Source organism: Ambystoma mexicanum, chromosome 12 (assembly GCF_040938575.1).
Source record: "Ambystoma mexicanum isolate Mex_15411 chromosome 12, UKY_AmexF1_1, whole genome shotgun sequence".
In the NCBI taxonomy this organism is placed as follows: domain Eukaryota; kingdom Metazoa; phylum Chordata; class Amphibia; order Caudata; family Ambystomatidae; genus Ambystoma; species Ambystoma mexicanum.
Genome location: NC_090936.1, coordinates 32,885,067 through 32,898,715, shown reverse-complemented (window position 1 = coordinate 32,898,715; position 13,649 = coordinate 32,885,067). Strand labels below are relative to the sequence as shown.

The 13,649-nt window shown below is 47.9% G+C and overlaps 1 protein-coding gene across 1 annotated transcript in view; it reads left to right on the top strand.

The window, feature by feature from the left end:
* The window catches only part of MOV10L1 (Mov10 like RNA helicase 1), a 1,432,366-nt gene that overhangs the window by 60,044 nt on the left and 1,358,673 nt on the right, over positions 1-13,649 (top strand). The window contains exon 3 of the mRNA XM_069627860.1: positions 4,938-5,103. Coding sequence (XP_069483961.1) covers positions 4,938-5,103 — 166 coding nt within the window. The remainder of the gene's footprint in view (positions 1-4,937; positions 5,104-13,649) is intronic.

The window sequence follows — 13,649 nt, the reverse complement described above, 5'->3', positions numbered from 1 at the left end:
CATTACGACAAGATGACCAACTGTTTGTGGGTTATACTGGTCATAAACTGGGTTTATCAGTAACAAAACAGACCATATCCCTCTGGATCATTTTGGCCATAATTGAATGTTACAGATTGGCGGGAAAAGACCCACCAGATGGGCTTCGAGCCCATTCTACAAGGGGAATGGCTACTTCTGCGGCTCTAAAGAGGGGAGTCCCGGCAGCAGATATTTGTTCAGCTGCAACTTGGAAAACAATGCATACTTTCATCAAGCATTACTGCTTGGATACAGCCTCCTCCAATGAGGGGTTATTTGCCAGGGCAGTTCTACATTCTGTCCATGAAAACTGTAATTAGCACTCCCACCTCCAAATTGATCACTGCTATGGGAGTCTATCACAAGATGAGGAATACGTGGGAGGACACAATCCATTTGAAGAACAAGTTACTTACCAACTGTAACGTTCTTTCGACTGGATGTTTCTCCTACGTATTCCTCATCGACCCTCCCATCCTACCCCACAGTACAGTTTACATTTTCTTACACTTTCCTCTCACGAAGAAGGTATCATCATGGGGCACGCCTGGGTGTTCCTCCTATATGTTCATCGAAAAACAGAACTGAAGCAACGGGCGCGGCCTGAGCTATTTATACCATCGGTGACGTCGACAGAGTACGCAGTCCGTCGAGGGACAATCGACGCCACGACCTCGAGCACAGCTCCCTCTGCTGAGAAAAAATGTTTCCGAAGCAGCGAAGCTGGAGATAACGACTTATCACAGATGAGGAATATGTGGGAGGAACATCCAGTCGAAAGAACGTTACAGTTGGTAAGTAACTTGTTCTTCTCCCAGGCTGCAAAGGAAAAAAGGATAGGTTACACAAGTTGAGAGTATCTGTCACTGCTGACGATCCTAAACCCAGTTTTCCGTTTGTCCTATCTTGGAGAAGTGATGGAAAGAATGATGAACATATGTGTCCTTCCAAAACCAAAAGGGAAGTGCCTGAGTTCATAGTTCAGATATCCGCTTGGTACCAAGTCTGACTACCAGGTGTGCAAGGGAATCTAAGGAGCAGGAAAACAGAAAAACGCAAGTTCTCGGAGTGCTGACCGAACAGAACAAGGGTGCAATCTACAGGAATATAGGGAATCCAAAAGGAAGTGAACCAAGAATAAACACCAGTGAATAACATCCAATAAAAAAATAAAATCCAAGGAGAAAGAGCCCAAGTCAGAGATCCAACCTACCAATTAGTCCAATGCGTGCAGGTTTATCCAAGTTGCAAAGTCCTTGAAGAAACAAGCCAGGCATCCAGAAAGCCAAAGAGAAACAAGAAAACCCAAAAGCAGAACAGGATAGCACTCCAAATGCCACTTGTGGGTAAAATGACATTAAGGAGCACCAGATCTGTGGAACGCAGCTGTTTTTATATCGCATTCTGTCCACTCGGCACATCCTGCTACTGGATTGGTTCTGGGTCACGGCACGTGCCAACGTCATCAGCTTCACATGACGCTTAATGGCAGTCAGCGCCTGGGCCACCAGGATGCGTAGTGTGGCGTGCGACCCCCGGTCTCCCAGGCGCCATGCAATGTCTTCTGCAGTGGCAAGATGACACACCCTGACCAGGTTGTAACAGCACTACAGTAAGAAAAGAAGCTCCCTGTGGCTCTCTCTGCATTTCCCAAACTTTCGAGCACTTGTGAGATACGCTGACCTACGCACCGCCTGCCTGTTCCAAGCTTCTTCAAGCCAAGTGCTGCTGCCACTTGTTGAACTGCACCACACATTGGACCCAGCTGACCAACTCGACACTGAATCACCAACTTAGAAAGTGCCAAGACTTCCTGATCAGTACTGTTGAGCCCAAAGAGCAAGGCTGAATGGTGTATGTAGTGGTCCTGCCCCCATGCCCTGGTTTTGAGGGCCATAGTGACATTTAAGACCTCATTCTGTACCATCTTAACAGCATATATTTGGACTTTGCTGCAAAGACAGTTTGCTGCAGACCCATATCTTCATACCCAGAGTGCCATTTATAATCAAATGTCTGCTTCTCTCTGTATTTCATTGTAGTGGTGGGTTGCTAGTTTGTCTTGGTGTTTTTCTTAGTTTGTGCTTCCTTTTAGTTTGATTACAGACTTTCTACAACCTTTGTGGAACATTTCTTTTATTTTGGTACAACAGTAGTTTTGCTGTTAAAGATGCTTCCATGCTGGCTCCCATCCTTTCTGCTACCCTAAGAGGTTGAGGTGTAGTATTCATGTTGTGCCGGTTTCACCTTTATGATTGAGAGAGAAGACTTGCAGGAGGAGAGTGAAGATAGTTAGTTGGACCATGAATTTTCTGGTTGGGCCTAGGCAGGTATTAGAGGTTAGCAAGAGGAATGAGCCAACAGAAGAGAGCATAAATCTGATTCGGAGAGGTGAAGGAGAAGACTGATACCAGGACCCTGAGAGGAGACACATTATTTAAGGAGACTAGAAGAATCCTCCTCTTGCTCTGCCAACTGGAGTAAGGGAGTAAGAGGGGGTAATACCTTAGTAAAAGCTAGGTGCTCTTTTGGCAGAGATAGTCCACCCTGTTTTGCTCAGTCAATTCCTGTGAGAGACCAGATGACCGTAGAAGTGCAATGGATGTAGGTTTAGTTTAGTTTATTTGTAGAGCGCACGTAACCCTGAGGTATCTGGGCGCTTAAGCATAGAAAAGTTGTTACAGTTGCAGATGCATAGGAGTGCAGAATAATTAGGACCCGATTACAGTGTTGGCGATAATCAATCTTCTCCAATATCTCAGACATGCAGAGTTCCTCAGGGTTCCTGTCTATCGCCTCTGCTTTTCAATCTTTATATCTGTCCCCTTCTTGACCTCTTAAACAAATTAGGAGTGCAATACACGAACTACGCTGATGATACTCAGGTGGTCATACAGCTGAGTGGCTCCTATAGCAGCGATACAGTAACCATCAATAAAATATACAAAGCCATACAAGACTGGATGGCCTGCAATTCTCTTGCCCTGAACGACAAAAAAAACGAACTCCTCATAGTGGCATCAAAAAACACTCGGGCGAAACTCGACTCCAACTATGCTAGTTTCCATATTGCCGACAATACCATTCTCGTCCAGAAGAAAGTCAAGACCCTGGGGGTCGTTCTTTACGAAGAACTCTCTATGAAGTCCCATGTCTCCAGCATTAAATCTAGCTGCGGTCTTATAAATAAAAGAATAGGCTATATTCGACCATTCATCTCGGAAGAAAACTGTGCCCTTCTGTCCACTGCACTGATTAATTCAAGATTGGATTATTGCAACAGCCTCCTAGCGGGCACCACAGCCTCCAACATCCAATCATTACAAGTGGCTCAGAATAATGCTGTGCGTAATATCTTCAATCAGTCCCGTCGTACGCACATCTCCACTTTTAGGAAAAAACTTCACTGGCTTCCCGTTAAACATCGGATAACGCACAAGATATTGACCACGACCCACAAATGCCTCAGCCTCTGTAGCCCTACTTATTTGTCAGCCCGCATTAGCATTAAATCCAACGCGAGGAACCTTTGTTCATCCTCTGCCACTATTCTCAAGCATCCAAAATACAGGACAGCCAAATTTGGAGGTACCACTCTTGACGCTCAAGGTCCCCTTCTATGGAACAAACTCCCAGCCCAGATGCGGCAGATCCAGGACTACACTGTATTCAAACGTGCTGTAAAAACCCACTTCTTTAATCTGGAATAACTCTTTGACCCTTCTTCCTTCTTTGCCATGTGTGTCTGTTTGTTTTGTTCAGTTTTATGTACGCCCCGAGGCCTACAGGCATGTTGGCGCATTACAAGAATTAAAATAAATACAGAGTGGTCAGTGTGATAAAGGCAACAACGACTAAGGCATGTGGCGAGACAGACGATGTTACAAAGTGGTCAGTGTGGCATGGACAAGCAGTCCTAGTTAAGACTACAACATAGCAAGTGGTTACGAGTAAGGGCAGATCAGGAGGATACGTTAGGCTGGGGATAAGAACTTCCAGGCTGATGAGCAATAATAGTAAGTATAACAGTAGAAATGATACAAACATGAGTGAGATGAGAGCAAAAGTGGAGTACGCAGTGGTAGGCCAAGGTTAGCTCAATTCAAGTGTGGCAGGAAACGGTGAGATGAGCTAGTGTTGCTAGGCAAAGAGCCATTCTTTCACTTTGGATCTAAAAGTCCAAAAAGAGGGTTAGCCTCTGATGGCTATGGGGAGGGAGTTCCAGCATGGGTCCCTGTGCAGCTAGAGCACATCCAAGATGGAAGCAAAATGCTTCCCTCAGAGTAAGCCTTTAAGCGTTGCAGTCATTTGTACATATATGCGCAATGAAAGAGGAAATATGGTAAGATGTGTATGTCTTGTTCTTAGCACTGGAAATATAGTGCCAAGACCAACATGAACCCTCTCAGCAGTAGAGGGGTTAATTAGCAAGTGGCATTTGTTGTGACTGTCACCTGCAAGTCAAGCGTTAAATAATGCCTTTTCAATGTATAAGGCCTTTTTGTTTTGAATCTGAAGTTGGTTCTTCAAAAATGTGCTAATGTTGCTTTAACTTTAATCTTAACCAGATATTTTCTTCATTGATGTTCTCTGAATCTCTGTGCCTTTTGTTGAACAGCATACATCAAGAGACTTTAAATAGTATTTAAATAGTATTTAGTTGGAACAATGTGTTTTAAGATTTGGTTGCTGTCATTTTATCTCATGACCTCACTGCAGTAAAATCCTTGCTACTCATTATGTCGCCCTCCATATGTTGTTGGCTACAACTCCTCAGATCCTTCAACTCTGACTTTGCTGGGTAGGTCTGATGAAAGTTTAAGTCCAAAAGATCTGGATGGCTCATGATGAATAACCACGATTTGAATGATGAAACGTTTGCAGTTTTGGAATCTAATGGTCTATTTTATTTTTAGGTGGAAAAGGCCATTGACAAATGGGAAGAAGACAGCAGCGATCCTGAGGTTCCCAATATTTGGGATCAGAAAGTCAAGGTTTTGATTGGCAACATTACCTCCTGCACGAAGACCGGTGGCTATATTAATCAGACAACCAGTTTCTCAAACAGTAACTTATGTGAAGGTATTGGGTGGCTTCCATTTTATGTTGTGTATTGTTTTTTAAAAATCCTCCTTATCTCACCCCATTGATGATGGCATGGATGAATCCATGATTTTGAGTGAAAATGGTATATGAAAATATGTTGCAGGTTGTCGCCTTTGACGAATCCTTGATGTCGCCCCTTCTCCCATGGGGGAGGAACCTTCCCAGGGGAGAATGATCATGGTAATACTGGGACGAGGAAGTGCAGAAGCAGAAATGGTACCTTTAAACCATAGTGAGCGGTCTACTCATTATTGACTTCTATTGGCCAAGGTACAGGTGAAATAGAAGAGGGTATCCAGGAAGTGTGGGCAAACCCTCCCTCGAGGAGCAAGGAACACGGCAGCTGTGCAGCGAGAAGGGGTTGTGGGCCGGTTCGCCTAACGGTGAGAGCGGAGAACTGGGGGGAAGGCAGAGAGACTCTCCCAGGAGCAAGCAGGAGATTCGAACTCCACTGGAGGAGCTGGGACACAGAGAGTGCGGAGAGCGGGAGGTTTGCCGCTGGCAGAGGCACCCCTTACCAGTCTGCTGTCGTCCAAAGAGTGAGAAAAGCAGATGCCTAGGCAACCAGCCAGAAGCAGGGAACCGCTGCTGAGCTGCCGCGGTCCAAGTAACAAGCTGAATGTGGCACAAAGCCAGGAAGAACCTGCAGATAACTGAAGCTCACCGGTAAGCCTTCCGTAGAGGTCGGGGAAGGCCGGGACAGTTGTCGGAAAAACCGAAAGAAGGGAGAGTCACGAAAAAAGGGTCTGGGACCTGTGACGAGTGCCTCCAAGGGGATCTGCATAGTCGCAGAATACAGAGTGAACAGAATACCAAGAGAAACAAGTGTGTCCCCGGCATCTGCAGCAATGGAGCTAATCAAGGCCTCCAAGGAGATTTTCATAGTCGTAGTACCTGGCAGACTAGTTTACCAGGTGGACAAAATCTGATGAGAAATAAGTGAGAGTCTGGGATCCATACCCACAAAAGAAGTTCAAGCAGAACAAGTGATTATTATAGTCCCAGTAACTGATAAAGAGCCAAGCCAAGTGAAACATATCTGTGGAGAGCTGCAAAGGTAGAGAAGAATAATATCTCATCTTTGCTGCAAAATCTACAGTCTACTAAGGAGAAGTAGAGAAACCCAGGGAAGGGAGTCATTCCTCGGGTAAACATTGGACAATTTACATTATACTAACAAGTAGAAGAACCAGGGGAAGGTTGTTTCCCTCTGGAAAAAGGTTTCATGCTGAGAAGAAGTTGGTGGAAAAGGGTATTCCCTTTGGCAATATTGTACATGAGAAACAAAGGAACCAGTAGAAGGAAATCTAAACCCTCTGTTATTATTGTGGAACCAGAAGAAGTAGAATGGCCCAGGGAAGGGAGTCATTCCCTCGGGTAAAGATTGGACACTGAGAAGACCAGGGGAAGGTAAGACATCCTGCCTGTCAATTATATCAGACCTTGGGGGGGAAAGCTCCCCAGTCCAGAAGGAGAGGTTAACCATTTGGGTCTCACCAGATACTTTTTCTTTAGTTTTAGAGGGTGGGGGACAGAGGTGCGATTTGACACAGATTCCTTAGACTTGCAGTTGAGGCAGAGAAACCCCTCTAAGTGTTAGGGAAAGGTAGGTTTATACGCTTTGCAGTTACAAATAGTCTATAGCAACCACTATGCCACCTTTATTTCCTTCTCCTACTTCTGCACCCTTAGACAGCTTTATGGAAAATGGGAAGATTAGGAACAACAATGGATATAAATGCATGGAGGTGAAGAAACCTCGAATGAGTATATCTGGTAGGAGTGGTCAACAAGCGAGATATAATCCTAAATTAGTGGTGTTGTCAAGGAAGAGGAAAACCTGGAAACTCCTTGCCATTGGAAAAATAATATAATAGTAAACCGAACCAAGGCCAACATGTTATGTTATCTTATATTTGTATAGCACCCCTTGTGTTATGTAATGGAATTGAAGTGCTGTAGGAAGCATGACCCTTTGGGAGACCGTGGTTTGAAAAGATGAGAGGAGCAGCACAACACAATGCAGCAACATACATTGTAGTTTAGGCACTGTGCAGAAAGCAAAACGTCTAGTGTGGAGACATTCGAGACTGAAGAGTGGATAGGAAGGAGGCTAAAACTGTATTGAAGATGGAGACTATGATAGCTGGACCGATTTTCTCCCCTCCACCCCCCCACCCCCCCACTCCACTACCGAACACACCTCCGCAGTGGCACTCCACTCTAAAGCAGCATTGAAAGAGTAAAGAAGTGGGTGTGACAAGTGTATGAACCCCTAGGGCAACTGTGTAGAGTTGAGGGCCCTGGTATACTTTACATGCATACAGTAGAAACTTTGTTGCACATCATTTTTGTCCACCAGTTTTTAAGTTACCCCTGAAACGCATGGTGTGTGTTTGGATACTTAGGAGCTGCTGCATGGGCTAGCAATGTGCACTGCTAGATTGACTTGGGCCAGTTCTACCATTGTGTTTAGTTTCTGAGTTTACAGGGTTTGGGGTGACATTCTGATCAACAACCACTATCAGAAGAAAGTGGTGCGGTTACTGGTTGACGCTGCCTAGGTTTGGCAGGTCTCACTGAGTGTCCACATAGCGCAGCGCATCAGTCGGCAATGTGAACAAGAACAGGAGACAGACTTGCCGAAGATGTGTGGCTCATTGCAAGTTGGTGTTCCTGATGCCTGCCCATTGCGTAGAAGACCAGCACGATTGTAGGACCAATCCATTGCTCTAGTAAAGGTCAGAGCTGTCTAAGCTGGCTTGATCACCAAACCACCCCCTAGATGGACATCAGTAGAGCCTCAGAGGAAGACCACCTCATTCTGGCATGCAAAAGATAGGCAAAGAGGGTATGGCAGTTGGCCATCGGGTAGTATATAAATCAAAACGGTAGCCATGTTTGAGGGGTATTTTTGTTGGTGCTAAAGAGCAGAATTCTAGGAAAAGTATCTCAAGAATCTATGGTGGAGCATTTAGAGAATTGATTGGTACTATTGCCAGAGGTAATTTGCATAAGGATTGATCGAGGCACACGGGTTCATGGAGTACATTGATTTATTTTCCTGCAGGATGTAAGCCTGAAGAAGATGGTGACATACATATGACGATTCATGGGTTCTCTTCACTTTTCTTCCCAGCAGAGAGACCTTCCCTAGGAGGCTAGGGAGGTGAGGCTGCTACACAATAGTCACCCTACGGGTGGAAAAAGCAGGAGGACCTCATAGGGAGAGACTTCCTTCCTGGGGATAAGGACTCCCATCCTGAGAAAGACCTTCCTAAACCCTTGTTCCCAGAAGCTATGGCCCTATTAACTCCTCCTCCTCCTCCCTCCCAACCTGAAACTGCTAATATGGGCCTCATTACACAGATGGCGGTAGGTATTTAACGTTACCGGTAATGGAATACCGGTAACGTTAAATGCCCATGCGGATTACGACCCGGCTCACTGCCATTAGCGGCACCGCTAATTACGGTGCCACTAATAGCGGTCAGTCCGCGTGCGCGCGACCCGCCAACCCGTAAATAACAACATGCCGCTAGTAGCACACCATCACAAGGCCAGTGCACACGGCAATAGCGCCATGGTAAATAGCCCAAAACCCCTTACCGGCATGGCGGCAATACCGCCATCGCGAACCACCCGTTAAAAGAACTAAGCAGTGTCAACACCTGCCACAGGTGGCCAAAATCAGCACAGGTGAAGGCAATGGAGACTGTGGCTGCTCAAAAGAAGCACACCACACCCCCTCCCACACCAAGATGGTTCCAATACTGGCAGCATTACATGGCCTGGAGGACATGATTGCAGCGCTGCTGCTACAACAACAGGCTGCACAGAGGAGAGGCAAGAGGAGGAGGAGGAGGAGGAGGAGGGCCAGACGGGCACAGCAAGCATCACCACGCCACCTAATCACACCACAGAGGCACCCACCAATTCCCCGGATCAGAGCCAGTCCATTTAACCTAACACCTGAGCAGATACACACCCTGTACCGTCTGGACCGGGACACCATCACCAGCATCGTGGACATAATACACAACGACATTGTGAGACTCCTAGATATCCGAACTGCCATCCCCCCTCTACTCAAGGTGGTGACAGTGCTCCACTTCCTGGCCACAGGAACCTACCAGCATACAGTGGGCCAGATGCATGGCATCTCCCAACCAGTATTCTCACGCATACTGAACCAGATACTCGATGCCCTCCTGAAGCATGCACCCAAACACATATCCATGCCACGGACTGCCCAGGAAATTGCAAACACCAAAGTTGGCTTCTATTCACTGGCAGGCATCCAAAGTTGCATTGGGGCCATCGACTGTACACATGTGGAATTGGTCGTCCCACATCACAATGAAGTAGTCTACCGAAACAGGAAGCAATTCCACTCCATCAATGTTCAAATGGTATGTGACGCAAACAAGATAATCACACATTGCTGTGCCCGATTTCCAGGACCTACCCATGATTCCATGGTCCTGCGGAACTCAACTATCCCCCGCTACATGGAGTGACAAATGGGACAACGTTCGTGGCTACTTGGTGAGTTCCATGCTAAGCACATGGCAGTGTGATTGGGGTGGGATAGATAGATACTCCAACTGGGTGTGCATTGGGGGGGGTAGATAGATACTCCAACTGGGTTTGCATTGGGGGGGGTAGATAGATACTCCAACTAGGTGTGCATTGAGGGGGGTAGATAGATACTCCAACTGGGTGTGCATTGGGGGGGAGGGGTAGATACATACTCCAACTGGGTGTAGCCTGTAGTCCGTCATCCAAATGCACGTACAGATGTACGCCAATGGGCATCTGTGAGGGCAGCAACGTACTTGGGATGAACGGACATGCAAGTATATGCCACACAACAGAGCTGACAACGCAAATCTGGTGACATCAATCCTCATCCACATTGCACGACACTCCACGCCACGAAATACACAAATGTCATCCATGCCGCCAACATAGTCATGCAGCATTCCTACAGCACAACATCAACAATGCATTGTGCCCTTGGATGCATGCAAAGGTATACCCCCTAGCTATCGCAATGCACCACAAACCCATGGCACCACTGAAGCGTTGCCTCTCAGCATGGCAACAGCAATTTTGGAAGGACAGTACACCACCAGTGTGGTACCAAATGTGCCTGCCCACAGGGACACCAATGACCTGGCCTCACCCAGGACATGGCAGTCACTGTTGGAGGCATCCATGGGGCATGTCTACTTGCATGCTTGTGCTCCCCTTTGCACAAAGCAGTCACACAGACCATATTCATTGATGCAGTTGAATGTGTACATAAATCAAAATGATAGGCCAAAGTATGTGACATGAACAGGCCACACGTGTCAAAAAGTAACAGGAACCCATTCCTCCCCCCATGTAGGTGATGCCGGCTATCCCCTGAAGAGGTGGCTCCTCACACCTGTACGGAACCCACAGAACAGGCACGAAGAAGAATACAATCATGCACATACCCGTACCTGCCTCGTCATTGAGCAGACTTTTGGACTGCTGAAGTCACGGTTTAGGTGCATTAGCAGGTCTGGTGGCGCCCTCCTGTATGGCCATGAGAAGGTTGCAAAGATCACCACTGCATGTGTCATGCTGCACAATATGTGTATGAGACGGAATGTGCCACTGCCCCTGACGTTGAAATGGAGGCACCTGATGAGGATGATGACGGGGATGAAGGGGATGCAGGTCATGCAAGAGGGGATGGCCAGGAGGGACGTGCTGTGAGACAGCATTTGATCAACCAAATATTCTGAGTGACATGTAATCATACTGTCACCTGTATATGGCTGGCGATGCACTGGTGTGTGTTTGTTAGCTCACAATGGACCTTGCTGTCAATAAATTGATCATACACAATGAAGGAGTCAAGGCCTATGTTTTGCTCAAACAACAGTGTATTAATGCCCCACACATGTTGACCTACGAGGTCTGTGAGAGCCTGCTGGCGCTGGATGACGCTGGCCAGGTCAGGGGAAGTGGCGGCCGGTGGTGGTGTGTCTGCTGCGCATCCTGATGCTGGCTGGTGTGCAGATGCCGCCTCTGTGGGGCTACTGAAGGCCTCCATAGACTCGTGAACGGTGACGTGCGAGCAAGGTGTGTGTAGGGGTGATTGCTCGGGGGTTACAGCAGGGCTTGGGGTGTGCATAGGCAGATCTATTTCCGTGGGCTCATCCACGTCGGACAATGGGGCAATGGATGCTGCCTCCCCTGCCGAACTGGCAGCAGCTGAGGGTGGACCCTCGGTGGCGGTGATTTGGGGGGGGGGGTGGACCTCGAGAGGCGGGGCAGTAGGGTTTTGCGTGGCACTGGCAGTGGCACGCAGGAGTTGTTCTGGGTACTGCAATAGGGGCCTTGGCCTTTTTCCACCTGATGTTGTTGGTGCGTCCTCGCTGGGCTGTGGCCTTTTCTTCTTTAGCACAAGGGGTACCTGGGGTGCTCCCTCGCTGTCTGTATGCGACCCTGTCGGGGACAAGAAGGGGGATGTCATTGGTTATGGTCGCATGTACTCAATGCAGGCTACATCATGAATTCATTTGGGGCCGTTTGAACTTCATTGTGGAGGAAGCATGTGAGGTGTCATTTCAGTGCCTCATCCATGCAGTGTTGTGTGTGGCGCTTGGCTCTGTTGATGTATGCATGTGTGTGTGTTGGGGTCTGGCGCTGACATGCGCAGGGTGGGATGCATGTGTGGATGCCGGGCCATCCATGCAGTGATCCAGGGCTGCCATTTGTGGGGACTTGTACATTCACATTGCATGCTTGCATCAGTGCACTTACCTCCATCACAAGTGTCCGGCACGCCGTGCTCCATCCTCCCGACTCCCTCATAACATTCTACCCCGATGAGGTTTGCACATGTTTCCTCCCACTCCTTCAGCTTGATCGGTGACCCTGATCCTCCAGCGGTGGCTGTCTTGTGGTTCTCGGCCAGGATCATCCTGACCTGGAGTCTCAGTTCGTCCCATCATTTTCTGCACTCGCGTACAGTGCGCGTGCTGGTGCCTACAGCACTCACTTTTGTTGCCACTTCAGCTCAGATTGCTTTCTTCTTTAGGAGGGTCTCCCGCTGCATGTTATTTGCGAAGACCACTTCTGCATTGTCCGCTAAGGTTTGAGTCAGCATCACCAACTCCTTGGTGAAGAACTTCTCCTTTCGCTGGCGGCCTGTTGTTTTTTTTAATGCCTTGGGCATGGTGACAGTGTAGCAATGGGTCTCAGGCAGCAAGGTAACACGAACAGGTCCAGGGGGCAGAGGATGGCAATGGATTGTGTTTTCAAAGATGGCCGCCGTGCTCTTTCCCGTTCCTGTGCGATGATGCTATTTCCGGTTCCGGTATTTAACTGTCACCGCTATTAGCGGTGGCTGCTATTTGCACGATGCGTCAAGGCGGAGTCGCTATCTGCACTGTCGTGGAAGGCGGTAAGTGACTTTTGGGGGAGATTAGCGGCAAGGCTGGAGGGGCATTACCGGCATGGCGCAAAGCTCGTGTCCTAGTACTCGTAATGGTACGCTATTAGCGCACTCCTACGAGGGCGGACACGTTAAGGCCGCCATGCCGGTAATTTGCGGATTTTACCGCACAACGTGTAATGAGGCCCTATGTGTTATTGTGAAGCCTCTACTACTATCATCTATTGGACCAGATAAGACTGAGATGAAAAAGAACCAAAGAAACCTACCGAACAACAGTAGAATGGATTACCAAAGAACGGTAACGAGGTGGCCTCTAGGAGGCATGAAGATAACTTTGGAGGCATTGGCAACAAATATTGACGCTATGCTGGGGTGGTCACAGTAATATAAAGATTGAGGATGCACTAGGGGTTTTTGAGTGAAGGCAGATCAGTGAGGGACACCGGCAGCTGTCCTGCAGGGCCCGGGAATTTCAAACCTGCGCTGCCCGAAGCATCAAGAGATAGCCGGTCCCGAAAGGAGAAGCCGGGAGGAACCATGTGAGCTGGGGTAAACCCGACTTGCTGCAGAAGCAGGAAGAATCCAGCAGTGGTGTGGCCTCTTCGAGGTAGACCCAGTGGTCCATAAAAGACGCAGAGACCCCTGCAGCAACGACTCTGTGGAGCCGCATAGATCAAAGAAGAGGAAAGCAGGAATACGGGTTGAACCTGTGCAGAACCGACCTGCGACCCCTCCCCAGGAAGAACCAGTAGTGCTCCCCAGTGAAGATACAGTTAATAGGAGTTGAGGGAGAGGTGGGTAAGGTCCGGGGAGCCCAAAGAGTCAAGTAGTCTTCAGGAGTGATCTCCCTCGTCATATTAATGATACCCAGAGAACCAAGAGTAGAGTATTCCTCTGGAGTGATCTCCCTCGTCACAGTGGGAAAACCAACACTTGTGAAAGATACCCAATAAGACAAAGAATGTCAGTAAGTAATCTCTAATATTCAAGATGTAAAAAGTCCTAACAAAGTGTCAGCAAGAAGAGGAGTTGATAAAGCCTTAACTTTGCTGTTTGCAAATCCTTGGGAGAAAAGAGACTT